The 26,814-nt window shown below is 40.1% G+C and overlaps 1 protein-coding gene across 2 annotated transcripts in view; it reads right to left on the bottom strand.

Moving 5' to 3' along the window:
- SAMSN1 (SAM domain, SH3 domain and nuclear localization signals 1) overlaps positions 1-26,814 on the bottom strand; it is an 88,748-nt gene that overhangs the window by 7,937 nt on the left and 53,997 nt on the right. For both annotated transcript variants that reach the window (XM_030579976.1, XM_030579982.1), the window contains 6 exons: positions 9,390-9,461; positions 8,619-8,774; positions 6,194-6,326; positions 4,356-4,507; positions 2,294-2,500; positions 298-448 (listed from right to left, as the gene is read on the bottom strand). In XM_030579976.1, the coding sequence (XP_030435836.1) occupies positions 298-448; positions 2,294-2,500; positions 4,356-4,507; positions 6,194-6,326; positions 8,619-8,774; positions 9,390-9,461 (871 nt within the window). The remainder of the gene's footprint in view (positions 1-297; positions 449-2,293; positions 2,501-4,355; positions 4,508-6,193; positions 6,327-8,618; positions 8,775-9,389; positions 9,462-26,814) is intronic.

Below are 26,814 nucleotides of genomic sequence, written 5' to 3'. Positions count from 1 at the left end.
ATTTCCTGATCTATCACAGGCATCACTTAGCCTCTCTGTGCCTCAGTTCCCATCTGTAAAATGGACATGATAACCATGCCCTACCTCACAGAGCTGTTGAGGATAAAGATTGCCAGGCATTCATATATTTCTGGGAGAGGGGCAATAATAGTATCTGAGATAATTTTTCAGGAATTTTTCCTATTTGAGGAAAAGGCCTAATCTGTCGACTTTGGCAGAAGTTACCATTATTTTAAATGTGTTTATGTCTCCAATTAAAATTAGAACATAACCTTGAATGTAAGTTTATACACTTACTTTCATAGTCCTGTAGATTCTCAACTGCAGAGAGTAACCTTGCCCTGTCTTCTGGGTTTGTAATATTTAGTTCAATCAAATGGCTGTCCTGTAGCTCCTTTAAATCCTCCAAAGTCTCATAGCCATTTAGCAAGAGGGTTGATGAGTATTCCTACAAAAGGAAAAGCAAACAATTCCTTTAGGAAACAATCAGCAGGTTCAGTTAGAGACATAACCACAATTTCGCTTTCATTTTTCTGGTGGAATTGGGGAGAAAAGTCATCATGACTCCTGGAGCACCGAGTCTCTCAATCAGCAACATTGCCTCTGGGCTAGTTTTAAAGAGAGCTGTCAAGTTACTGTTCCCTCCCTTGTCCTGCCCATAACATAAGACATCCTGCAGTGTGTCTCAGTGTACCTCAGATACACTTTATATTCAGATTGGGTTTATTTAGCTGAACTGGAACATTGTTTAATCTATTGCTATCCAGAGGGCCAGACCTTCAGCTGGTGTAAATCAGAATATTTCCACTGAATCTGATTTATAGCACCTGAGGATCTGGCCCAGTGTCTGTAACACTCCCATATCAATTTGAGGAACATGAGAATTGTTTCATAGAAGACTTTGTGTGGTGTTTCTGTTGGAAAGTCAGGTTTTCTATTTTCGTCAGTGGAGCACTGGAAACTGCAGCACATACCCATAACAAGCATTGCTTAGTGTCTACTGCATAAGATAAGCCATTCCGAAGGTCACAGAATGAAATTAAGTGCATTATTGTATTCGCCCCCGCAATTAGTTATTGTTAAATTAAAGTTGGATTGCATGGAGGGATAACACTGACACAGAACCAAGAATATGATTCATTAACAGGTCAGGGGAAAAAATAATCTTTCAAGACACTAAGAGAGAGTTTCCATTTAGATGGACTTGAACCAAGCCCCTTCATCCCAATACTCCCAAATTTCAGTGCAGAGTACTGAACCAAACCAGGACAAACCAAAATTCCAGATTCATTCACCCTAAACTTTGTAAATGTTTGGATCTGGATCTGACCTTTGTAGCTTGGGTCCCCTTTCTAATTTTAACATAACATACTTTCTGAACATATTTTTCCTCTCCTTTTAGAAGAGTAAACTAAGTCTAGAGCTGGAACCAGGAGCTTCTGTGTTCTAGTCTCGACTCACTGCTATCTCAGGCTGTGACATTGGGCCATTCACAACCTCTCTGCATCTCAAGTTCCTGATCTGTAAAACGAAGATCAGTGGCCAAATTCGAGTCACATGAGGGATACATTTGACCCAATAATATTTACAACACTAACATGCAGTAGGAAGTTTTGAAGATTAATTAGGGTTTGCAAACTGCTTTGAAATTCCAATGTCATAATACTGTAATTATTATTATTTTATGTCTGTGTCACAATAATTATTCCATTGATAAAACAGCCTAAGAAGAAGCATTCAAATCTTCTGTATCCAGAAAACAATTTGAGTCCAGCTCCATAAGCAGGCTGGGTCTTTTGTTTACATTGGTGCTAGCCAGACGGAGCATGCAGAGAACCATGTAGAACCGTGTGTGTGTGCGTGTGCATGTGCGTATTCCTGTAGAGAGAAATGATTCATTCCAACACAAATACCAGTGCCATAACATTGTTGTTTTTATTTTTACTTATCATTTGTATTGCAGCAATACCTAGAGACCCAATCAGAAATTGGGGCCCTTAGAGCTAGGCACACTACACACCTATACTAAAAAAAGACTACCTCTTCCCCAAGGACCTTACAAACTAAGAAAAAGGCATATTAAATGAAGGATTAATGCACTCTCATGCCTCGTTTTGCCAACAATCACCCTCACACCCGTATACCCACTGGTTAGGTAATGGAAGGAAGTAGCATCTTCTGGGCTACTGATAAGATATTTCCTGAGCTGCTGGAGCCTGCTATTTTGGCCCTGGCTTTGATGTAAAAATAAGAGCAAATGCACAGAAACAAAACTGGAAATGTGTTTGCTGACCTGAAGATGGACCCGTTCCAAAAGTTCCTGCAGAGTTTTAGGTTTAGCCCTTTTGCTCCCTCTGTGCATCTTTATCTTCCTAGGTGTAGCTTCCGCTTCCAAAATAATATCGACGTAAATGAATTTGAAGTTCCCCACCTTGTTATTCAGCATGCCTGTCCACATACCCATGGGGGTTTTGCAGATGATGTCTATAATGTCTCCTTTCTAGAGAGAGAAAAAAAGCACACCAAATCTGAGGCAGATGATTTGTGATATGTACCCTGTTACCTCAGTGGAGCAAGAACAGATGCACTACACAGATGACATCGAGCAGAAGCAACGTTAGTGCTCAGCAGTATTAACTAAAGTGAAGAAACTCTCCTTCCGCAACTAGGGAATACTTTTTGATTTACAAAATTCCAGAAAACAATTGCAGAGTAATGAGTGGCAAGATTGACCCTGGCCCCACAACCCCCTGCAGAGGAGTAAGGGACAGAAAGTAGACCCCTTTCTTGTTTGTGCGGGCAATACAATTTACATGTGAGATGGAAAGAAGCCTCTGTGCAGCTACTATTTTCCTTCCCGTGCAGATTGGCCAGCAGTGGGCAGGAAGGGACAGGGAATAGGTGGAGTCTTGGCAAGGAGCAAGGTGGCATTCATAGGGTATATCTCCACGACATAGTTAACTTGGACTCTTATCCAAGGTTTAGCCCAGCTTCCTACCCTGCCCCCAAACCATACACACAGAAAAAACTCTGACTTGATTTGGAGATGCTTTAAGCCAGACTAACTTACATAGCTTGATGTGGAGGTTAGAACCCAGGCTCTGCTTTAACTTGAGCTGGAACCCACCCACTTTGCGGTGAGGATTCAGGCTAAACCACTCAAGTGCTGATAGGCCTCCAATGCCTTTCCCATAGTTCCCCCAAAGGGTAGACAAGTTCCCCAACAACTGATAAAAAAGAATCGTAGAACATCTTGGCACAAAAAATCCATGGGATATGCTCCAGATGACAACAAGCAAGTGAGAAACAGTGAGGGCATGGTAACAAAAATAGACCTTTGCAGTCAGGGCTCTCACACCTGAGCAAGGCTTACTCAGGTGCTGATCACCCAAGCTAACTCTTCAGTGAAGACAATTCCCTTCCCAGTTTGTTCCTGGGACAGCTCAACTATGCACTGTCCCAGCAGCAAACTCCTTTATTCTGGGCAGTTTGTTAATCACAATCTAGATTTCTGCCTTAAAATAAGAATTTACCACAGTATTTCAAATAGTGGTGTGCAAAGCATATGCAGCAAATCTTCAAACCCATTTTGGGTTTGGAGATTTTGTTCCAAACTTGAAATTGAGACCCAGTTTATTACAATGTGTGTTATAAATTCTGCAAACATTCTGAGTAAATTTCAGCCAAATTATAGTTTTGCTTTGCAATCATGCAAAGTTCAGGGTTTCACCAAGTTTCGAGTTTGTTTGATCACTAAACTCAGAGGTAGGAAACTACATGAAATGAAAGCTAAGGAAATATTTGCCCCCAGCCCCATGAAGTGAAAACGCTATGCTTTTGGAGAGGTCTAATTTCTATATATTGGGAGAGGGATATGGATCTGAATCCAGATTACGTTCAGCCTGGGGTTCAAAGCCAACTCAGAGCTAAGGTTTGTGTTTTGATTGAACGGTGCTGATATTTTATGGACTGTACTCACAAGTTTTGAGCCCCAAGCAGCAGGCAGCTCACAACTTTAAAGCAAGCTGCTTTAATATTGAAAAATGTACATGACCTCATCGTTATGCCATTTGATCACCAAATAGCTGATTTGAAACAAAAAAAAACAAACCCTGGATGAGAGGGCAAACTCAAAAACACTGTGATAGGGTGGAGTCCCATGACTCAGAGTCCCTGCAATAGTAAGTCTGACAACTCTGTATGAACTAGCTCTGTACAAAGGTATTGCTAGAATGACCATGTCTGTTTTAAAGTGACATATATCCTTAAAAGTCAGAAATAAATGAATAGACTCCTTATCTAACAAATGTCTCAGATATCTCTACTGCACAAAGCAATTTTGATGATGGTCTCACCTTAATTTTGAGAGAGTCGGTATCATAAGGACTCGGTGTGAAGTCGGTGTGTACTTTCGCTCGTCCACAGAATGGTCCAGTGTAAGGGACTTCATCATCAAGTCTAAAGCTGTCCCTGTTGCTGGTTCCATCGGAACAGCTAGTCACTCCACCTAATGGAGATGAGAATGAAGATTTAAATACCCTTCCTTGAACTACTAGATATTCAATAGAAATGAAGAGGCTAATATGCAAAGCACAGAATTAAAAAAGACTGTACTCAGACAGTTTTCACACATTCGAAGAAAAATATATTCAATAATCAAACATACTATGAAAGGCTAAACAAAATACATTAGAGACCTTTAATTTATTCTGTTCAATAATCCTTTATGAGGCTGGTGCTAATGGACTGCTCATTTTACTTATGAGCTTGTTGGAATATTACCTTTGCAGATTAATAATGTGTATTTTAAAACTGCAGTGTAGGGAATTATAGCTGCTGAACTTGTCCTGTTTATTCAGAGAAACTGAAACAAATACTGCAGAAACTACTTTATTTCATTATATTATAAACTAGGACCTCAACACACCTACATTACAGAGGGAAATTTTAATCTTATCTACATTTCTACCTGTCATTTTATCCAAGTTGCATAATAAAACATCAGTAGAGTAAGTAAGGCAAATTGAAGCAAGCTCTGCAAAATCCCATCCAAGTATATTTTTAGATAAGAGCAGCAGTGTGTTGGAAGTAAACTCCCATATAGTTTGTACAAATCACATCAGAGATAATGACCATAAAAATCATTTGACTTGATGTGGTTGTTCAAGTGCACAGCTACAACTCAGGGCCAGACTAACCACTAAGTACAAATGGCCTGTGCTGACAGAACCCATGCAGATCATATTATATATACGGTGACACCAATGCAACATCATCATGTACAGTCCGGAGCTTTTGAGGAGCAGTTTGCCTATAGCATGGCAGCAGATAGCCTCCTGCAAGAGGCTGCCAGACAGGAACTCTACTGCCCCTTGGAGAGTCACATGCCTCCACAAACCTCCAGCATATGCTACCTGGTGGGAGGAATAGCAGATTTTTGGTGGTTTGGGAAGGAGGCAGACTTTGGTCCTCTGCTGCTTTTATGTTGCCTGGGTTCTCCCACCTCCTCCGGAGCAGCAGAGTCAGGCTGGGTACCCCCTTTTGGCCAACCCATCTGCAAACTGGGGGAAGTGGGTTCCCAGCCACCCTAAGAGAAGGCTTGTATGCGGGTGACCCTGCAATCACCACTCCACAGGTGATAGGGCCATGGCAGCGACAGGCTTAGGGCCAGCTCTGACATTTAAGGTTGTTGTATCAATAGGCAGGATGTCAGGCTTGTTGAAAAGCTCAAGTTTAATTATTGTGGGGTTAAATTTTGGTTCTTCTAATTATTAAAATGGGCAAAGTCTGACACAGATGGTAAAGCCAAAAGGAACTACTGTACTAACATACCTCTGACCTCCTGAATAACACAGGCTGTATGACTTCCCTGAATTAACTCCTGTTTGAGCTAGAACAGATCTTTCAGAAAAATATCCTGATTTAAAAATTGCCCGTGAAGAATCCAGAAAAATCCTTGGCAAATTGTTCCAATGGCTAATTAACCTCAAGGTTAAAAAAACTGCACATTACTTCCAATCTGAATTTCTCTAGCTTTAACATCCAGCCATTGGATCTTGTTATAGCTTTGTCTGCTAGAATAAAAACCCTTGTGTTATCAAATTTCTGTTCCCCAGTGCCAACAACTCAAGGCATATTCAATAATAAATAATAAAGAAAGAGACTGAACAGGACTATGATTTTTTGTACTTACTAGAAGAGCTCTGGCCACTATTCAAACTATAGAGACTGTCCATGGAGTCACTGGCTTTTAAGCAGACCTTCTCTGTGTGTGTTTCATCCCCAGGGTCACTATGCGAGTAGCAGACTTCTTTTCCTTCTTCATTCTTCAGCAATAAAGATCAGTGGTTAGATGCAGTGAAAGAGATTTTATATGCATAGCTGACATGCAATATCTTGTGCACATTTACTTTGCCTGTCCACAATGATTCTAAAAAAATTATTACAGTTTACTTGCAGTTTAAGAAAGCTTCTTTCACTACCAACCACTACAAGGGAGGAAGCACTTTTCATGGTTATACCAAGGGGCTGGGAATCAGGAATTCAGGATTCAATTCTCAGCTCCACAACTTACTCACCCTGTGACCATCAACATGTCACTTACCCTTTCTATGCCTCAATTTCCCCAATGTTGGCCCTCCAGAAAAGGACACTGGCTAAATTCATCCCTGATCTCTGCAGAATTACAACAGTAGTGAATCTGGCACAACATCCCTCTGAGACTTATCAAGGGGAAATCCTAGATAGCCAGATAAGAGACTTTCTGGCTGCTTTGCCTCACCAGAGCTGGGGCCAGAATCTATCCCAAAGTTTTTCACCTTTCATGTTTTTTAAGTTATCTTTGTTAATTTTAGAAGTTCAGTAGGAAAATACAAAATCATCTGAGGCCTAATTCAAAAAGGCTGTCTCTTCTACATACTCGGGAAGCCCATAGAAGCAGGAAGGGAAACGTTAACTGCAACTGCTATGTCCTGCAAAGAGCTTTCCCAGACCCTGCACTCTACTGGCCTTCTGCAGCTAGAACCAAGGTCAGGACTTTCCAGAGCCAACCTTCCAGATGGGAGTGTGGATGACCAGCTATCACATTCCCTGAGTTGGCTGCTTACGTCTCATTACAAAATTAACATAGGCCCATTTCCCTCACAAATTCATCTAAAGCCTGAGTACTGGATCTTAGAGGTTATATTATTAAATGCTACCACTCAAAGCATAGCATATAGAGTTTGCAAAGATTAGAAAGTATGACCCATGCTTCAGTCACCACTTCATTTAAAGCAGATGTAATAGCTAAATGGAACAACGATGATTTCCAAAGGAAGCTGGTTCTTTACAGCATTGCATTACAATGTCAACGTAGCGTGACATGCTGATGTAACCTGGATGTTAAATGCCCCCTAGGATATTGCATCAAACTAAGGAAAATGTTAAACATCCGTTATTTGGCTCATAGAGTGGATCAAAGGTTACAGCATATTTGTGGAGTGGGCCCAGGGCCCCTGAAGTGGGACTAATCTCTAGAAACTCACTTCCTCTTCCCATGCAGATGCACGTAACGCAAATCACAGAAATCAAGGACGACTGGTTTCCAGCAGGAAGCATGCTAGTTACGCCATTCTATTGCACCCTGCACTATTTAATCAGTGGACAAGCACTGAATGTATTAGTTACAAGGGAAAATAAGATTGTATGTATCATCTGTTTCTTTTGTATGAAGAATTAATTTAACTACACAGAAATAAATGTGGCACTCCTGTTTATTCTTTCTTATAATACAAAAACAACTGAATAATGAAAATGAAACTCAAATATAAAACTAATAAAAGGAAATACATTTTTAATGCACAGTATGTGATTAAAATGTGGAACTTGCTGCCAGAAGATATTGAGGAAAAAGGTTCAGTTAGATTCAAAAATGATTTTACATTTATTTTTATATAATAATAATATCTGCAGTTACATAAGATAAGATAAACATGTATGAGGGATATAAACCCTCATGCTTCAGGACTTAAGCCTAAAGGGTTAGAAAGAATTCCTGCATGCAGGTGATTCCATAAATGTCCACCATGAAAATTCTTCTGAAACATCTAGTATTGGCCTTGGTGAGGGACAGGATATGAGACTAAATGGACCACTGATCTGATTCAGTATGGTAATTCCAATGTATTTCATTTTGGATCAGATTTTTCCTGGTCCTTACACAGATGGACAGTTAGTGAGGAGTGTTTAAGGAGCTTTTCCCTCACTTGCATGGCTGTATTCATGGATGGATGCACATACAATCTTTTCACTGTTGGCAAAGCAAAATTTCCCCTTTCCCAATGGTATAAAACTCTTCTCTATCCTGGACCCCAGGAGGGTGAAATTGTGCACGTGCGTGTGTGAGAGAGACACAATATGCGTACACAGGGGAGGAAAGACGGGGAGGGAAAGAACTGATATATAATTGAGGTAACTCCTGTTTTAATTCAATATGTGTCACTAAGTTATATACACCTGAACTCTGGTACATCAATGCTAGTCTGTAATGTGCTACCGAAAAACAATGAGACAAACACACACAAAATTTCTAATGTAATTGATCATACAAATCCAAAGATTTTTTTAACCATATTTACCATGTCCTCAGAGAGTGCCTTGATGTACTTTTTACCCATCTTTTTCTTCATGGTTAGGGAAATGGCCCGCATCTTCTTTCCCAGGCTTCCTCCATTACCTGCCATTTTATTTTGTCCTGGATCTCCAATGTCACTTACAGTCTCCACTTCACATACCTAATTTGAAATTAAAAAAACCCCCAAACTATTATTACTCATCAAAATAAAATCAGATGTAATGGAATGAGAGACTAAAGAGAGATATTTTGCATTCAGGTAAGATGCATGCAAGTTATTATTAGCAGGTCTTCTAGCTTTAGAACTGTCTGGGGAATTATATGTACACAACAGGCTTGCACTTTGCTTAAGTACTCACAAATGGGATATAGAAAATGTGGTACAAATGGATGCTCACCTTATTTATGGTCCCTGATCCAAGTGAGAGTGGTGGGAATTTACTTAACACACTTGAAGACAGAAAGCTACATCTCCAGGAGGCTATCATAAGGTCACTATTGTGGAAGCAGCCCTCTGAAGTGTAGGTTTTCTTGAGTTCTTGCTGCCCTTTCTTTTTTTAAAACAGAAATGACCCTGTCCTTTGCACTACGCCAATATTAAGGGCTTGATTGTGCAAACCTTACTCTGGTTGCTAAGCACTTGGTCACGCAAGGAGTTCCCATTGATTTCAACAGGAGCACGCACGTGAGCAAGTGCGCACCAATCCTGTTTTACACCACTGAACCCTACCATTTCCCCAACAGTCACAGAAGTAGATTATTGCAACATACAAACCTCAGCTGAATCATCTGGCTTTGATACTGAATGGTGCCTAAAACGGTCAAAATTTCCAAAACTACTTGTGCGCTGTAAGACAAAATAAACAAACAAAATTGAGCTCATTGCCAATATTCTTTTTCATTATTGAGACAAATACAAATTGTATCTCTTATGTTAAAACTTCTTTGCCTATGAATGGAACATAACATGCTATTTTCAAGTAGAGACAGACACAACCTTAGAGGTGCTTATAGGGACAAAGTATGAGTGTGTATCTGGAGACAAAGCAATCTGAATCAAAGACATTTTTAACAATGCATGGAATTAGATTATGCATATGATTATAGGAGCTCATGTACACTAGTTTCCTATCCATAGTTTACATTGACTTCAGTGAGTTATCGTTTGCACTGGTGGTAAGGGAGTTCACAATCAGGCCATTTACATTTAGTATTAAACAATGTAGGTGCTTTGGAGGACACCAGTTCTATTACTGTAGCTGTTCAATTAACTTTATACAGTTTATCCTTCCTACTGTGAACTGCAGCTGAAGACTGTTTAAGGTGCTTTAGTTTGGGCTAGATTCAGTTCCCACTGGAGGCAGTGGAAAACCTCTCACTGGGAATTGAATTGGTCCTTAAGAGAGAGTTCTGAATAAAGAACTTTAAGCTCATTTCTGTGTGGGAACATTATGAAACCAAGTGAAACAAACAGAGTAATCAGTAAGTGCCACATTTTTTAAAAACTGTCTCTAATTTAGGTGCCCAATTTTTAAACACACACAGACTCACTTCCCTCCTGTGCCAGAGCTTTGAGCTCTGTTCGGTGCAGGGACGAGTTGATATCAGGGAGCTGGTTGCAGCTCCCTAAGCCTGTATTGCCTAGCCATGGCATTGCAGCAGCCAAGGGGGCTGCACTTATTTGTACCACCGGCACAAGTGTGGAAAACTGGCATATCAAAGCTCTGCTTTGCCTCTACCATGCCCCCTTATCGCTGCCACACACATTCAACGCTGAGGATAAGGCCGACATAGGAGTTAGTATTGAAGACTATGTCAGCTTTACAGCAGAGGGGAGTTCCCCTCCACAAGAGAATGATCTTTTGTCCATTTCTAGGCAGAATCCTTTCACTTTGCATTGCCTGATCGGCCAAAGTGTACTGAGCACACAGGATAATCTGGTCCGGTTGCAATCTAATGTTTATCATCCAAAAATTGAAACACCCAAGTTAGAAGCTCCTTTTGACAATCTGAACCTAATAAATCAACTGCCAGAGTTTCTACACTTATAACAGTATCTTTTAAGGGATCAGTTTAGGTTTTTCACAGTTCTTCAAAACTAGGCCAAGAGCTGCTCCCTTCTAATTTCTACTCTTACATATAAGATAAAGAAAATGACCTGTAATATACTCACAAGTTTATTGTTTGTTTTATTTTATTTTTATACTTTGTGTGCCATTCTCATTAGGTATCTGGGTATCCAAACCCTTCCACTTGCATAATTTGGAAGGGAAATACACTAAACTTAATAGTAAATATCAAACTGCATAAACTGTATATTTTGGAATTCTGCTCCAGAAACTACGTCTTAAAACTTCTAGGTTAAAGAACTGCTCATATTCATTTGTCCATTCCTCCCTCACTGTGACTTCAGCCCAGAGGCGGCTCTATGTATTTTGCCACCCCAAGCATGGCAGTTAGGTGGCTTTCGGTGGCATGCCTGCAGGAGGACCGCCGGTCCTGCGCCTTTGGCGCACCTGCCTCCGAATTGCCGCCGAAACTGTGGGAGCAGTGGAACTCCTGCAGGCATGCTACCGAAGGCAGTCTGACTGCCGCCCTCACGGTGACTGGCACGCCGTCCCCTGTGGCTTGCTGCCCCAGGCACGCACTTGGTGCACTGGTGCCTGGAGCCGCCACTGCTTCAGCCTGCCTAATAGATTTCTTATTCTCTCTTTTTCTTTCCATCTGGTGATTCTAACAGTCCTTCTCTTCTTCCTTGTGCCTCAGGTATTTAAAATGCCTGTCATACTTCCCTCCCATCAACCATAACAGGTCTCTCCAGCCCTCTCTCTTGTCCACCAGCCTACTGAAGTCTCATGAGCTTCCAAGGCTTCTCCATCAAATATATATCTGAATATATTGCAGTTTTGAGGAGGACGCTTCAGTAGTGATTGAGGTTTCCCTTGAGTGGCGTGTAAGCAAAAGGAAGAGTGATTAAGGCACTGGACTGGGATTCAGAAACCCAGTGTTCAATATTTAGGTCTGGCACAAACTCCTTTTGTCACCTTGGGTAAGCTCCTTCAGGTGTTTTTTCCAAAAATGTTCCACAATGGTATAACTCAGTTTACATGAAGTTTAAAGGGAAAACTCTCATTTACTTCAGTAGGAGAAGAATTTGAAAATACCATCCCTTTGAAAAGGGCTTTTGAAAATACCATCCTTATTCTTGTCATGCCACAGTGCTTGATTTATAAAATGTGAATAATGCTACCATAAGGATAAATTCAGGTGTTTGTGAGGTATCATGTACTACAGTGGTGGGTGCTTTCCGAGAACTAGACTTATGAACTAACCCTCGCTGCGTATGTTCTTATATCATCCCATTTATGTGTTATCTGAACACCACTCATGTCCTTTCATGAAGTATTCTTAAAAGCAGGGGATCTGAAGCTCTTATGGCATTCAATTCTGATAGAGTTGAGATCTGAGTAACAATTTAACCTTATGGTAATTTTCTGAGTGATGATACAGATCTGTATCTTTTTCTACCCATAATTAATAAGCTGCAGTTTACTGCTATGTATTTGTATATTGTCCTTTTCTGGGTATAGTTAGTCCTCTAAGAGCCTCATCAGTAAAACTGTCATACTTCTGACTGTTGTACAGGGTGACAAGTTGACATTCAGCGTCAGCAACTGTGATCTTAAGGATGGTGCTCATCAAAATGATACCAACTATCCTGTGTACACATATATCTCCCCTGGGTATTTCCATCTAGGAAAGACCCCATCTTATTCTGTCCCTGCTCATAAATCACAGGGTCACTATCCATTTTAGTTCCCTTATCTCTCTCTCTCTCACACAGTCACTTTTAAACTAAAAATAGTTGACGAGGAGAGGGGAGAGAGGTGACAGTGGAAAACCACAGAAAAATAGCAGGTCTTAAAATCTCCATTTTCTTCTAAAGAAAAAGAATATTCAGGATCACCTTTTACACAATTCAGCTTAAAAATTCCCTAATAGCCCAATCCTCTCTTCCCCAAACACATACAAACTACTTCTTATTGGAGCTGGTCAGAAAACAATCTATGTTTTGGGGAAAATTTTCAGAAAAGTTTTTTTTTCACCAAAATATTGTTTTAGTGACAAGTTTACAGCCAGAGTGACTTCTCTCAGTAATGTGAGATTGGTCTCTCACTGATCTTTGGTTTTTAATAGGGTTCTAGTCTCGAGAAGGCATTCTGTGGCATATATTTGTTGAATCTTCTAGCCTGATATCTTGTTTATGTTATTTTTGTTTCTTTCTTTTTGATTGTTTTGGCATTAGCTTGGTTTACAAAATTATTACATGAAATATATTTGTATGTATTCATTAACTCAAATGCTGACTTAGTCATTTTTAAAAAGTATTTATTTTTTATTTATGGTGTATCTTAATTGGTTGTAATCCATCAGAAAATCTGTTGGAGAAAATGACTAAGAATTGGTTAAAGGACAATTTAGTCTGTGCAGTTTAATTTTATTTAAAGCTCCCAGAAATAACTTCTATATTTACTAGATCAACAATATCTTGGCATATGACAAGGAGTTAGCTCAATAGTATGATATAAAACATAGCCCCAAGGATTATGGGTCTATTAGACAGGATTAACACCTTTCACTGACTTGTCAGCTTTGCCAAATATGCCCCTCAGCAGAGTGGGAGGGATGGAAAGAGGGAGGCTGGGAATCATAACAATATTGGGAAAATATAAAACATTCTCATGCAGTGATCTCTAAACATACAGTGACCTTTCTGTAGCATTCCATCATTTCAAGCTGCCTACTAGGAATAATAGTATATTAAAGTGCTGATATGCTTCAGATAGTCTAAAAAAGAACAGAGGGAAAGGGTTTATTGTTGCTCTTATTCATAAAGAACTTGAGCACAGGGAAATCAGTTATTCTTTTTAAAGCCTTGAAACAACCTTATATCCTATCTGGACAGATGCCTTGGGCTATTTTGTAGTATACTTCAGTGTTGTTTCGAAGCTATTAAATATTTCCACCATTCCAGATAATGGTCTTGTTGCACAGAAGAGCTCTAAATAAGGCTGCTTCAGCAATTCTCCCATACTAACTTTTTCCATTAAGTAATCAATAGCTACCACCTTTAAAAATGTATTCAACTCCATTATACCGATAAAGAAAAGCAGATTTAGGAGCCCTGGGCTTAGAGGGGAACAAGGCTATTACTTTTGGTATTGTCAGTCACCGCATTAGTTTCAGGGAACACTCATTTTGTGAAGGCAGAGTCATAATCTGTAGGCCTCATTTCCAGGTTAAGGGAAGATCTTAAAGCAAATGCAAATCTACTAGATGAAAATATGTCATTGATTTTTGATACCAGTATCTTATAAACTAAGTGATTTTGCTGGCTGGATTCACACAAGAGTTACTGATGGGTGCATTAAGCAAATGTGAATTTGCACAATGAAATCTAATTCAGGCATGTGAAAAACAACACCCTTATTTTTCCCGCAGAAGGACTGTATCATTTATTTAGATTCAGTAAAGGAACATTGCTGGCTTGCATTCCATTTGTGCTCTAGTATCCAATAAATACAAAGCAAAAAGGCAAACTTATCAAATTGTTTTTAATGACTCTTCTATATTCTGCTGCTTCTTTCATTCCCAGAAATTTGGGATTCTTTAAATAACCCTTTTAAAGAGGTGAAAAGACACATTTATTTTTATTTTGATCACATTTTTACTTGTCTGCAAGTTATTCTTAAAATCTTCAATGAAGTTTAAAAGAAGGGCAAAGAATAGAAAACAAACCAAAATGTTTGGTGTATAAATGGAAAACAACAGACACTAAAATCTATGGGATACTTTGTCTTCCTACTATAAACTATGTATTTCCTAATTAGAGTACAAGACAGGTACTTCTTATTGACAAATTAGTCAGAGGCTTCTGTATCTGAAAAGTTAGCCTATGTGCCACAAGTGACGGTGGTTGCCTTAGTAAATATTAGTTATGGATGACATTTAGCCTGATCATATCTCCAACAGACATTCACAATTTCTACCTGCTGAGTAGTGGCCTCTAGTAAAGAATGCCAACACAAAGCTGTGCATCACCAAAGTCCCATTCAATATAGTGTTTAAGTGGAAGGTAAGTGGTACAGAGGCTTCATGCTGGCTGTCTGCACGGGGTAAATGTTGCCTTGTTTGAAAATCCTCCACTCATTTCAGCTCCAGTTTTCACTTGTCCCCTGTCTACAATTTATACTGTATAGCTATAAATTGCTTAAGGTAACTGTTGCAGGTCTTTAACAGGCTGTTCGTACTTCTGATAATGGGACCAGATCCTCAGCTTGTAGAAATCAGCATGATTTGTGATTTCAAGGAAACTACACTGATTTACATCAGTTGAGGATCTGGCCCAATATTTTCTTTCCGTTCTTTTTCTCTTCATCCCCCCACTAAGGATTATTCCTTTGTAATGTGTTTCTAGACTGTCTCTGCTCTTTCCTCACTGCAGGGAAAGAAGCCACAGGAAGATGATAGAATATGTCTGCTTGATCAATGGAGATAAGTAGAGCTGGGCAAAGTTCACCTACATAGGGTGGGGCTGAATACATCCATTCCATGATACTTCTAGTCCCTCAGAACAAGGGATCCAATGTCAGTCACTATGGAGATGAAACAGAGCTAGAGATAACTATTAGCCAGCCCATCTTAATTCTTTAATAGATCACAGGAAATGATCTTTTAACTGGCCTGATAGCAAGCTATCATATTTTAAATTTAGGGATGTTCTGTATGAAGAAGTTTCTCACTTCTGTATAAAGTATAAGAATTTGAACATCTGATTCAGAAACAATCAGAAGTATAATGAAGAGCTAAGAGAGGAGATGTAAGGCCCACCATACTTCACAGGATTTGGCCCATTTACACATTAGTTACATATATAGAATATCTGACTATTAATATAACTTTCTAGTCCATTTGAAAAAAACAAAACATGGTTAAATCTTATATCTTACCAGGCAAAGCAACAAAAATGGCACAGCTTGTTCTCACTAACTCAGATGGAGCAAGCTACTAAAATGGCATTTTAACTGGTTTAAAAATTACTCTGTAAGACTCTGTCAGTATGCTCTGGTATTCAGTGATCGCATGGAGGTGGTAGGCTGAGGGGAAGAAAGACAAAGAGGTTGTTCATCAAAGCTGTCACTGTGAAACATCGGGGCAAACAGTAACTTTAAAGATGGAAAAATCACTAGAAAATAAACACCTGTATAAAGTAGTGTATCAATTATATTTAACACTTCTACAGCTCAGCAAACATGGCAAATGTTGAACAGCTGTTATATTACCATGTCTATGTAACACCAACATAAACCTCTAGACCCTTCACCAAAATGTACAGTGAAACATGTAGCACCTGGCAGCAGTGTTGTCAGAACTTTATTTTTCAGTTGTTTAGAGTCTATGCCAGTGATACTCAGACCTCAGTGGCTCAGGAGCCAAACTAGCGATCAACATTACCTGAAAGTGCCACAGTAGTGTACATTTATTGTTTCATTTACTATATATTTATATATATTCTCACAACAAAATGACTGAGTATTCTACAATTGGTTAATAACATAATAAACGCATCCTGATTAATAACTTAGATTGGTTAATAATGAAACCACACAGTGTTTTAATATCATTTGCGCCAAAGAGTAGCAGGAGAGACATTAAAAGAGCCACTTGTTGCACCCGAGCCTCAATCTATGACTTTGGTCCTGCAACTACTACATGCATGTGAACAACTCCATTCACTCAACAGGGCTTCTTATGTTTCTAAAGTTAAGCAGGGGCATAAGAGCTTTCAGGATTGGGGCTCATCTTCCTACATGCTAATGCCAGGGACCTGTGAAAGACTAAACTAAAACTTTTTTTGCAAGGTGAAATTTACTATTAAATAAGTTATAACACATCTGTGAGGCCAGATAACACTCCTTGTTGTAGCAACATTTACCTCAGAAGTAGCATGGCTTTTTACAACTATGATTTACAAATGGGGGGTGGAGGGCAGGCTGCCTTTTCTTTTTCTAAAAAAGGCACACATAGATCCTGAATTTTAAATAGCACCTACACACAGATTTTGAAAAGTGTTTAGCACCACATAGCTCCCACCCAGAAAAACGGATGCACCCACACGTATTTGTAATAATTATGGAATTCTGTCAATTATTTCTCTGCTGTGTCATTAAAACCTATTCTGAATAGCACACAAAAGCATAGAAAGAAAAATGACATTAAAGGAAGGTTAAGGATGTGTGACAAACTCACAGGAGCTGTGAAACTGACAGTTCAGGACTTGCCATGATGGGAAAATCTACCTCAATATCACCCTTTTTGCCCTTCATTTAGATATGTGCAAAAAACATCAAGGGACAGGTCCTGAACTCCTTCCTCTGCAAAATTGTCTCCTGAGGTCAAGGAGCATGTTGCTTGAGCAAAGACTGGTTAAACACTTGGTAAGAACTTCAGATTTGGGCTCAGATCCTTGATGGTATTGGTGCCTAAGTTCCCAGATCCTCAAAGGGTATTTAGGTGTCTAATTCTCATTGGGAATTAGAAGCCACTGGGAGTTAGGCACCAAAATACCTTTGAGGATCTGGGTTTTGGTCCCTAATCCTTAAATATGAACTTCCCTACTTTCCTGTGTGTTTTTTTTCAGAACCAGAGCAATTCAAATATTCTCACATATTAAAAGAACCAGCTTGTTTGATTTTTAAACCCTCCCTAAACTTATTTATCTAGTGGGATTCCTTTTTAAAAAATGTTTTATGTAAAACATATCTAGGCTCCGGTCCAACAAAGTGCAATGCAACTTCTCATGTTAGTAAAATCACACACACGCTTAAGTGTTTTTAGAACTGAGCCCCTAGAGAATAGAGGCATTAAATACCTATATAACTCTACACAACAGGAAGAGGTGAGTAAATTGTGCCTCAGAATGATACTACATATGTGAAATCATTTCTTGATGCTTTTAAGAGTGGTGGAGGGCCAGAGCAACTTATTCCCCCCACTTTGCAGGCTATCCCTAATTACTTCCTTGCACACTTTATACATCTCTCACACACGGGACAAATTGGTTTGATCCTTCTCCCAGTGCAGCCACTAGTAAAATTCCAGTGACTTTACTGAGAACACAATCAGGCCTTTACATCCCTTGTTATCAAAACATAGTTTAATGGTGAAGGAAGCTGTGAGAAAAATATTCCATCAGCTAAAGCTTTCAGTGGGAATTGGTATTAAATAGTAACCCTAAGTCATCACTGTCAGAGGCGACTGTCCTCCAACCTTGCTCAGTTTTAGAAGAGTGAAGAAACTTTTAAAACCAATCTGCTAGGTTTTACTGCAGTGATATCCTTGACCACAGGTAATGACCAACAATAAGCTAATTCTAAGAAAGTTTAAAAAAAAAGAAGAGTTTTTATTACTTTTAAATGAGTGTTTCGAGCATCATTTTGGTTCACCTGATTAATGTTCAGAGCAAACTCATCCACTGGAGTTGTAATGTTTCTGCAAGCTTCCCTACAGCAAAGCTTAGCTATTAATTCAGTGGCATATGTCAGCTCAGCAGAGCAAGGTCACTCTTCTCCTTCAAGGGGAACCTTTTTAGAAATAATAAAACTGACAGAAAGTTCTTTTTTGCATGCTTTATGTCACCTGAGGTTGAGTGCTGCAGTTAATATCACAGAGCTTATAAACATTCTCACCTCAGACAGCCTCTAACTCCACCAGAATTTTTGAACCTAAACTTTTTTTAAAAAAAGTAAGAGAGTGAAGTTTTACATAGGGCAAATATTCAATATATGATCCTAAATGAGTAAAGAATGAGTAAATCTTTTCTTAGGATGTTTGGAGGAGAAATTTTGGAAGCCACTAGCATAGTGCTAATGTTGCAGTTTGCATTTTTCAGACTGGTGCTTGGAAAGAAAAATGTAGGATTAAGGGCTTTGTCTATTAGAATCTAGGGATCTTTCAACCTTTGGGTACAAGGTGGGGAAATTTATTTCAGATATTATTGGATCTCTGTTTCTAGTTCACTGCAGGCTGTTAAAGCAGATTGTAAGTCTATAAAGGTACGTAATATATAGAAAAATACCAAATTAACTGATTAGTTGATAGTATTGTTTTGAAACTTAGGCATTAATGGAGACTTGTTAGTAGTCTGTTATGACAAATAATTTTATTTAGAACCAGTTTATTGACACACAAAAAATAACTGTAAAGCATAATCAAATAAAAAAGACTTTAGTCACTGCTAACAAAGGGCCCAATCCTGCAAAGAATGTTACACGGTCAGACCCCAGGGCTTGGATGGAGCTCCTTTAAAGATCAGAACCTAAAACAACTGAAGGATAAGACATATTGAAATATATCCAACCAACAAGCCAAATTTGTCCTTTGATTATATTCACTCAAACCTACTGAGTACAATTTTATTAATAAATATTTAGCAACATTAGCTGAAACCACTTTTATGGGTTTGAGGGCAGAATTTGGACCAATATTTATTATCAGTCACTGTTAATGTTAGAGTTATCGCAAATCTATATGGCAATCAATTTTCTTTATTTTACCTAAGAAAATGACGAAACAAACCAAAAAAAAAAAAAAAGACTACATTTTGCTACTGAAGTCTAATATTTGATTATTGTATAGTGAAGGCCAGATTATGTTTCATTGTAATGGCATAAGATTCATTGATACACTAATTGTATATGGTACATGTTTGCACGTGATAACATGCTTTGAACTTTGAAACTGATCATTGAGAACTGGAGTTCATACACTACATGTTAGGCTTTGGATCATTAAGCAGGCTCAGAAAGAACATCCAGCTAATAGCATCCTAGTAATTTAGCACTGCTTAGGAGCATTTCTTGGCATGAAAGATGCAATAGGTTTGATTCTGGGCAGCTTGTAATAAACTAACTACTACAGCTGCAGTTTCATGAGGAAGTCTAGTCTAATTGAATTAGTTACACCATCCTGATTCTCTCCAGTAGTTTTTACATCAGAACTGCACAGATACACACAGGAGCTCTTTTGGGTAATGGTTGGAGCCAAAGGTACGGGTCTCTGCTGAGGGGGACAGAGACACCCATCTGTCTGTGGTTGGAGACTCTCTGCTGAAGAGGACGGAGATACCCATCTGTCACCCTGACCGTTCATCCCGGGAGGTATGCTGCCTGCCAGGGGCCCGTATCCGAAATGTTACAGAGGCATTGTCAAGGATTATCCAGCCTTCTGACTACTACCCCATGCTACTCATCCATGTGGGCACAAATGATATTGTGAGGTGTGACACTGAGCAGATCAAGCGTGACTACGGGGCTCTGGGAGTACGGGTTAAGGAGTTTGGAGCGCAGGTAGTATTCTCTTCGATTCTTCCTGTCGAAGGTAGGGGCCTGGGCAGAGACAGATGCATCGTGGAGGTGAACGCCTGGCTGCGAAGATGGTGTTGCCAGGAGGGCTTTGGCTTCCTCGACCACGGGATGCTATTCGAGGAAGGACTGCTAGGCGGAGATGGCGTTCACTTTTCGAGAAGGGGAAAGGCCTTATTTGCACACAGACTGGCTAACCTAGTAAGGAGGGCTTTAAACTAGGTTCGATGGGGACAGGTGAGCAAACCCCACAGGTAAGTGGGGAACAAGACCTGGGAGATGGGTTGGAAACAGGAGGGAGCGTGGGCTATAATGGCAGAGAGAAAGGAGGGTCAGGGCAAAGCTGGGAGGCAGGATCAAACCAGTATCTTAGATGCCTATATACAAATGCAAGAAGTATGGGTAATAAGCAGGAAGAACTGGAAGTGCTAATAAATAAATACAACTATGACATTGTTGGCATTACTTAAACTTGGTGGAATAATACACATGACTGGAATGTTGGTGTGGATGGGTATAGTTTGCTCAGGAAGGATAGACGGGGGAAAAAGGGAGGAGGTGTTGCCTTATATATTAAAAATGTACACACTTGGACTGAAGTGGAGATGGACATAGGTGATGGAAGTGTTGAGAGTCTCTGGGTTAGGCTAAAAGGGGTAAAAAACATGGGTGATGTCATGCTGGGAGTCTACTACAGGCCACCTAATCAGGTGGAAGAGGTGGATGAGGCTTTTTTCAAACAACTAACAAAATCATCCAAAGCCCAAGATTTGGTGGTGATGGAGGACTTCAACTATCCAGATATATGTTGGGAAAATAACACCGCGGGGCACAGACTATCCAATAAGTTCCTGGACTGCATTGCAGACAACTTTTTATTTCCGAAAGTTGAAAAAGCTACTGGGGGGGAAGCTGTTCTAGACTTGATTTTAACAAATAGGGAGGAACTCGTTGAGAATTTGAAAGTAGAAGGAAGCTTGGGTGAAAGTGATCATGAAATCATAGAGTTTGCAATTCTAAGGAAGGGTAGAAGGGAGTACAGCAAAATAGAGACAATGGATTTCAGGAAGGTGGATTTTGGTAAGCTCAGGGAGCTGATAGGTAAGGTCCCATGGGAATCAAGACTGAGGGGAAAAACAACTGAGGAAAGTTGGCAGTTTTTCAAAGGGACACTATTAAGGGCCCAAAAGCAAGCTATTCCGATGGTTAGGAAAGATAGAAAATGTGGCAAAAGACCACCATGGCTTAACCACGAGATCTTGTGTGACCTACAAAATAAAAAGGCATCATATAAAAAATGGAAACTAGGTCAGATTACAAAGGACGAATATAGGCAAATAACACAGGAATGCAGAGGCAAGATTAGAAAGGCAAAGGCACAAAATGAGCTGAAACTAGCTATGGGAATAAAGGGAAACAAGAAGACTTTTTATCAATACATTAGAAGCAAGAGGAAGACCAAGGACAGGGTAGGCCCACTGCTCAATGAGGAGGGGGAAACAGTAACGGGAGACTTGGAAATGGCAGAGATGCTTAATGACTTCTTTGTTTCGGTCTTCACTGAGAAGTCTGAAGGAATGTCCAATATAGTGAATGCTTACAGGAAGAGGGTAGGTTTAGAAGAGAAAATAAAAAAAGAGCAAGTAAAAAATCACTTAGAAAAGTTAGATGCCTGCAAGTCACCAGGGCCTGATGAAATGCATCCTAGAATACTCAAGGAGTTAATAGAGGAGATATCTGAGCCTCTAGCTATTATCTTTGGGAAATCATGGGAGACGGGGGAGATTCCAGAAGACTGGAAAAGGGCAAACATAGTGCCCATCTATAAAAAGGGAAATAAAAACAACCCAGGAAACTACAGACCAGTTAGTTTAACTTCTGTGCCAGGGAAGATAATGGAGCAAGTAATTAAAGAAATAATCTGCAAACACTTGGAAGGTGGTAAGGTGATAGGGAATAGCCAGCATGGATTTGTAAAGAACAAATCGTGTCAAACTAATCTGATAGCATTCTTTGACAGGATAACGAGCCTTGTGGATAAGACAGAAGCGGTGGATGTGATATACCTAGACTTTAGTAAGGCATTTGATAGGGTCTCGCATGATATTCTTATAGATAAACTAGGAAAGTACAATTTAGATGGGGCTACTATAAGGTGGGTGCATAACTGGCTGGATAACCATACTCAGAGAGTAGTTATTAATGGCTCCCAATCCTGCTGGAAAGGTATAACAAGTGGGGTCCCGCAGGGGTCTGTTTTGGGACCGGCTCTGTTCAATATCTTCATCAATGATTTAGATGTTGGCATAGAAAGTACGCTTATTAAGTTTGCGGACTATACCAAACTGGGAGGGATTGCAACTGCTTTGGAGGACAGGGTCAAAATTCAAAATGATCTGGACAAATTGGAGAAATGGTCTGAGGTAAACAGGATGAAGTTCAATAAAGATAAATGCAAAGTGCTCCACTTAGGAAGGAACAATCAGTTTCACACATACAGAATGGGAAGAGACTGTCTAGGAAGGAGTATGGTAGAAAGAGATCTAGGGGTCATAGTGGACCACAAGCTTAATATGAGTCAACAGTGTGATACTGTTGCAAAAAAAGCAGACGTGATTCTGGGATGCATTAACAGGTGTGTTGTAAACAAGACACGAGAAGTCATTCTTCCGCTTTACTCTGTGCTGGTTAGGCCTCAACTGGAGTATTGTGTCCAGTTCTGGGCACCGCATTTCAAGAAAGATGTGGAGAAATTGGAGAGGGTCCAGAGAAGAGCAACAAGAATGATTAAAGGTCTTGAGAACATGACCTACGAAGGAAGGCTGAAGGAATTGGGTTTGTTTAGTTTGGAAAAGAGAAGACTGAGAGGGGACATGATAGCAGTTTTCAGGTATCTAAAAGGGTGTCATCAGGAGGAGGGATAAAACTTGTTCACCTTAGCCTCCAATGATAGAACATGAAGCAATGGGCTTAAACTGCAGCAAGGGAGATTTAGGTTGGACATTAGGAAAAAGTTCCTAACTGTCAGAGTAGTTAAACTCTGGAATAGATTGCCTAGGGAAGTTGTGGAATCTTCATCTCTGGAGACATTTAAGAGTAGGTTAGATAAATATCTATTACGGATGGTCTAGACAGTATTTGGTCCTGCCATGAGGGCAGGGAACTGGACTCGATGACCTCTCGAGGTCCCTTCCAGTCCTAGAATCTATGAGTCTAGTAACCATACACACCCCTGTTCAGTCTCTCATCTCTGCTGCAGCCACTCACAGGGCTCTTGTAAGCCTTGAACTGATGATCCTGTTACTGCTGCTCAGGGAATTTGGTGAGAACATGAAGACAGAAAGAATCCTATTTGTCTGTATGTGAAAATGAGCAGAGCAGCTACAAAAGCACTTGCTGGGCAATCTGCAGAGAAACAGTGCACCTATGAGAAAGCTCTCACATGGCACAGCACTGTGAAGTTCCCTAAAGCATGTGTTAGTGCAGCACTCAGGTATTCACCTGGCAAGACCCTTGCACACTATTGCCATGCACTGGCTGGGTGCGGAGGGACACTGATTTACTAACCAATAATTTGCTCACTCCCATTGCCTCTTTTTCTCTTCATTCACATCCGCTGTCTGCACAAGTCTTATGTGACTTTCATATGCTGCATCCACGGTCCTCCAATACTGCACACAGGCAAACAAGCCATGGTCTGTGTGACAGGCAATAATCTTGTACAAAAGAAGTAATTACAGAGATGAGAGCTTGAAGAAGAACATGTCTCACTAGGGGATGTCAGCAAAGTCCAGTTTTGCACTTGTGATTAGAGCCCCCCTCGCGATTGCTTTGATTTAGATTAGCCACTTACACCAGCTTTACCCAGGCTCTGAATCACTCAGTTCAGTATAGATTTTTGTTAACTGTGCCTCCTTTTGGCTCTCAGCTACACCCTTTTTTACTTTACACTTCATCTCTCAGAGCCAGCCAGCAACACTTTTGCATAATGAAACAGCTCAGCAGTGCAGATTGGGTGCAATTCAGGAGTGATAAAGCTGAACATCCACTTCCCACAGGTGCAGCTGGCTACATATGGTGCAACGCAGCAGGGAGTTGACCCAGCAAGTTCCTTCAGTTCTCTCAACCACCCTGTCATCTCAGCTTCACATATTTACTTTTTTTGTTGTGCTGTTGCTAAGTGAAGTTGATTTCTTCATCTCACTACCCAGGATAATGGTCTGTGACAAATCTCTGTCTCAAACATAATGAGAAGGGAACAGTCTCTTGTTTGTAGTTTTCCCTTCATTTAACCATGACCATTCTGTTGGGTGGCACTCCTACAATAATCTGTCAGGTTCAGGAAAGCAAAAGAAGTCCTAAAAGATTTTTTAAAAATCCACTATAGTATTCCATGCTCCAGGATCATCTCACCCTACCATTGAGTGTTCCAAAGCATTAATCCTGGAACATCTTTTAAATGAGATCAGCAAAACCCAAGAGAGGGAATTTCCGCTTCCTTCAGCACCAGATGACCAGGCCATCCAGTCACCTCGTGAAGCTGTAAGTGAGACCGGCACAGGACGGGAGAGTGGGACTGCCTCGTTGTTCTCATGAAAATGAGAATGCGACTCAGGTATGAATGGAGAGAGAAGGCGGTGGGTCCCTTGGCTTCTTCATAAAGGTGACATGATGCTGTATGGCATCAGGAGGTCCCTCCATATTTCTTCTTCAGTGTAGAGCGAAGGCTGACCTGTCTGCATCATACTGGGTGTGGCACATCCCCCAGCAGTGGAGATTCACTGCTAGAGAAGAGTAGCAGGCTCTGACTCAACACCCACCTTAAAGAGCTGTTCCACCTCTTAGGAATGGTGTTTAGTCAGAATATGGCAACTGATATTTTAAAAAAAAATATTTTGTTTCAATTCAAATGTGAATGATATGTGAAGCCCAGGGGCCGGCCCTTCTTATAGTCAAAATATATTGTATTCAACCACTCTTTCCTCTTTCTCTCCATCCATGGAACAAACCAAGGAAAAATGCAGAGTAACAAAAGCTACAGAATTGGCAGGATGGGGTATATTATGTATAATAATATAAGCAGCTAGAGCAGCAGAACTGGTGACAGCAGAAGCTTTAAATCTCCAGCATTTTTGCTAGAGTCTGAACTTTAGCGATCAGTCTCAGGAGGAGGAAGAATAATAATAATGCTTCTAGAAGGGAAGAAGAGATGAAGAAAGAGAAAAGGTAAATGAAATGGGAAATATTCCAGGTTGCCCCTCTGATAGACAATTTGGCATCTAGTGATAAACCTTCTACCTCTTATAACACACACTCCCTTCCCATATATTTCTATAGCCTTCATTCATTTTTGTACTACTGATTGTTCAAAGACTTTTTGCTGTGTTGTTGATACAACCTTGAGAATGCACGTCAGCTCATCTATGTCTTGGTCCACAGCAAAAATGCTTATGTTGCCAGTTTGATAAAAACAATAATACTGCTATTAGTAGCCAAAGCAGCCCTGTCCCTTCTTCCTCTTTCTCACTTCACTTTCAAAAACCACAGTTAAGGAGATGATGTGAGGACAGAGTGACCAGAACCATTCGACTTGCTACCACTTGTATCTCCTGTCATTCCAATCCAAACAATCTGTCATAGGCCCAGGAATGGGTTTCATACCACTTGAGTCAATTATGTAGGAGGATTAGCAATATTACTCACATGGAGACTGTCCCCCTAGTTCACGGGGATTCAGACCCCAAAATAAAGTCCCTTAATGAGCTCACTTCTAACTAGGAAATGCAAACAATAACATCTTGTGTGGTAGCAAGCTCTGCACAGCTGAATATGGATTGATGCAGTTACACTACTTATCGCACACTAGTTTCTCTTCTTGACTTGAAGAGAGCAGATCCAATGTAGAGAGACAATGCACAGCATAGTCATGAAACATTTTTATCAGCTCATGATGCCAAATCAATATGTATAATAACGGATGGTGTCTTTGGCTAATACATTCATACCATTCCATCCTTGCTTAAACTTGGCCATCAATTACTTCAGGTCTGATAACTGAACTATGAATATTCTGACACAGATTACTGGCAGAGCACTTTCATATACGAAAAACTGTAAACCACATCATCTGCTTCCCCAAAACAGACAATCCTTTTCCAAGCAATTACTTTCCAGGTATCAGACACCTTATTCACATTTGGTTCAGAGGTATTTGGCGTTACCTGAAAATACAATATTGCAATTAGTCAAATACTCTATACAATTAATGAAAGAAAAACGGATATTGGGGCAGATCTTTAGCTGGTGTAAATCCATTGACTTCAGTAAAGCTAGCTCTTTTACATCAGCTGAATATCTGCCTTCCCTGTGCTTATGAGGGTGTGCACATGTGTATGTTTGATGGAGAACCCAGTTTTCAAATATGGCCCCTTTAGAACATCCAGGCATGTGGTATGGACATTCTGACTGGAGCATCCACATGGGAATGTTAGACATACCAGGGCCTTATTTTCTCATCATAGGATCAGAGTAACTCCTGGAGTCTTACCCTGTGGGGAGAGAACAACACCTCAGGGTTCCTAAACCCATCTTGCTCCTGGACAAACATCGGGGAAAACAACTTGCTAAATATGCCTGTGATGAAAGACGAAAAAAGTCTGTTGGCTGTGAAAAAAGATACTTATACCAATGCCTGACAAAAATTAGAGATAAAAGAAGTAAAGGCTTTGGCTGTGGAGCCTTCCATGCAAGCAAGAAAAAAAAATCACCAATGGTTCC

This window comes from Gopherus evgoodei, chromosome 1 (assembly GCF_007399415.2).
Source record: "Gopherus evgoodei ecotype Sinaloan lineage chromosome 1, rGopEvg1_v1.p, whole genome shotgun sequence".
Classification (NCBI taxonomy): Eukaryota; Metazoa; Chordata; order Testudines; family Testudinidae; genus Gopherus; species Gopherus evgoodei.
This window is presented reverse-complemented; position numbering and strand designations above follow the sequence as displayed.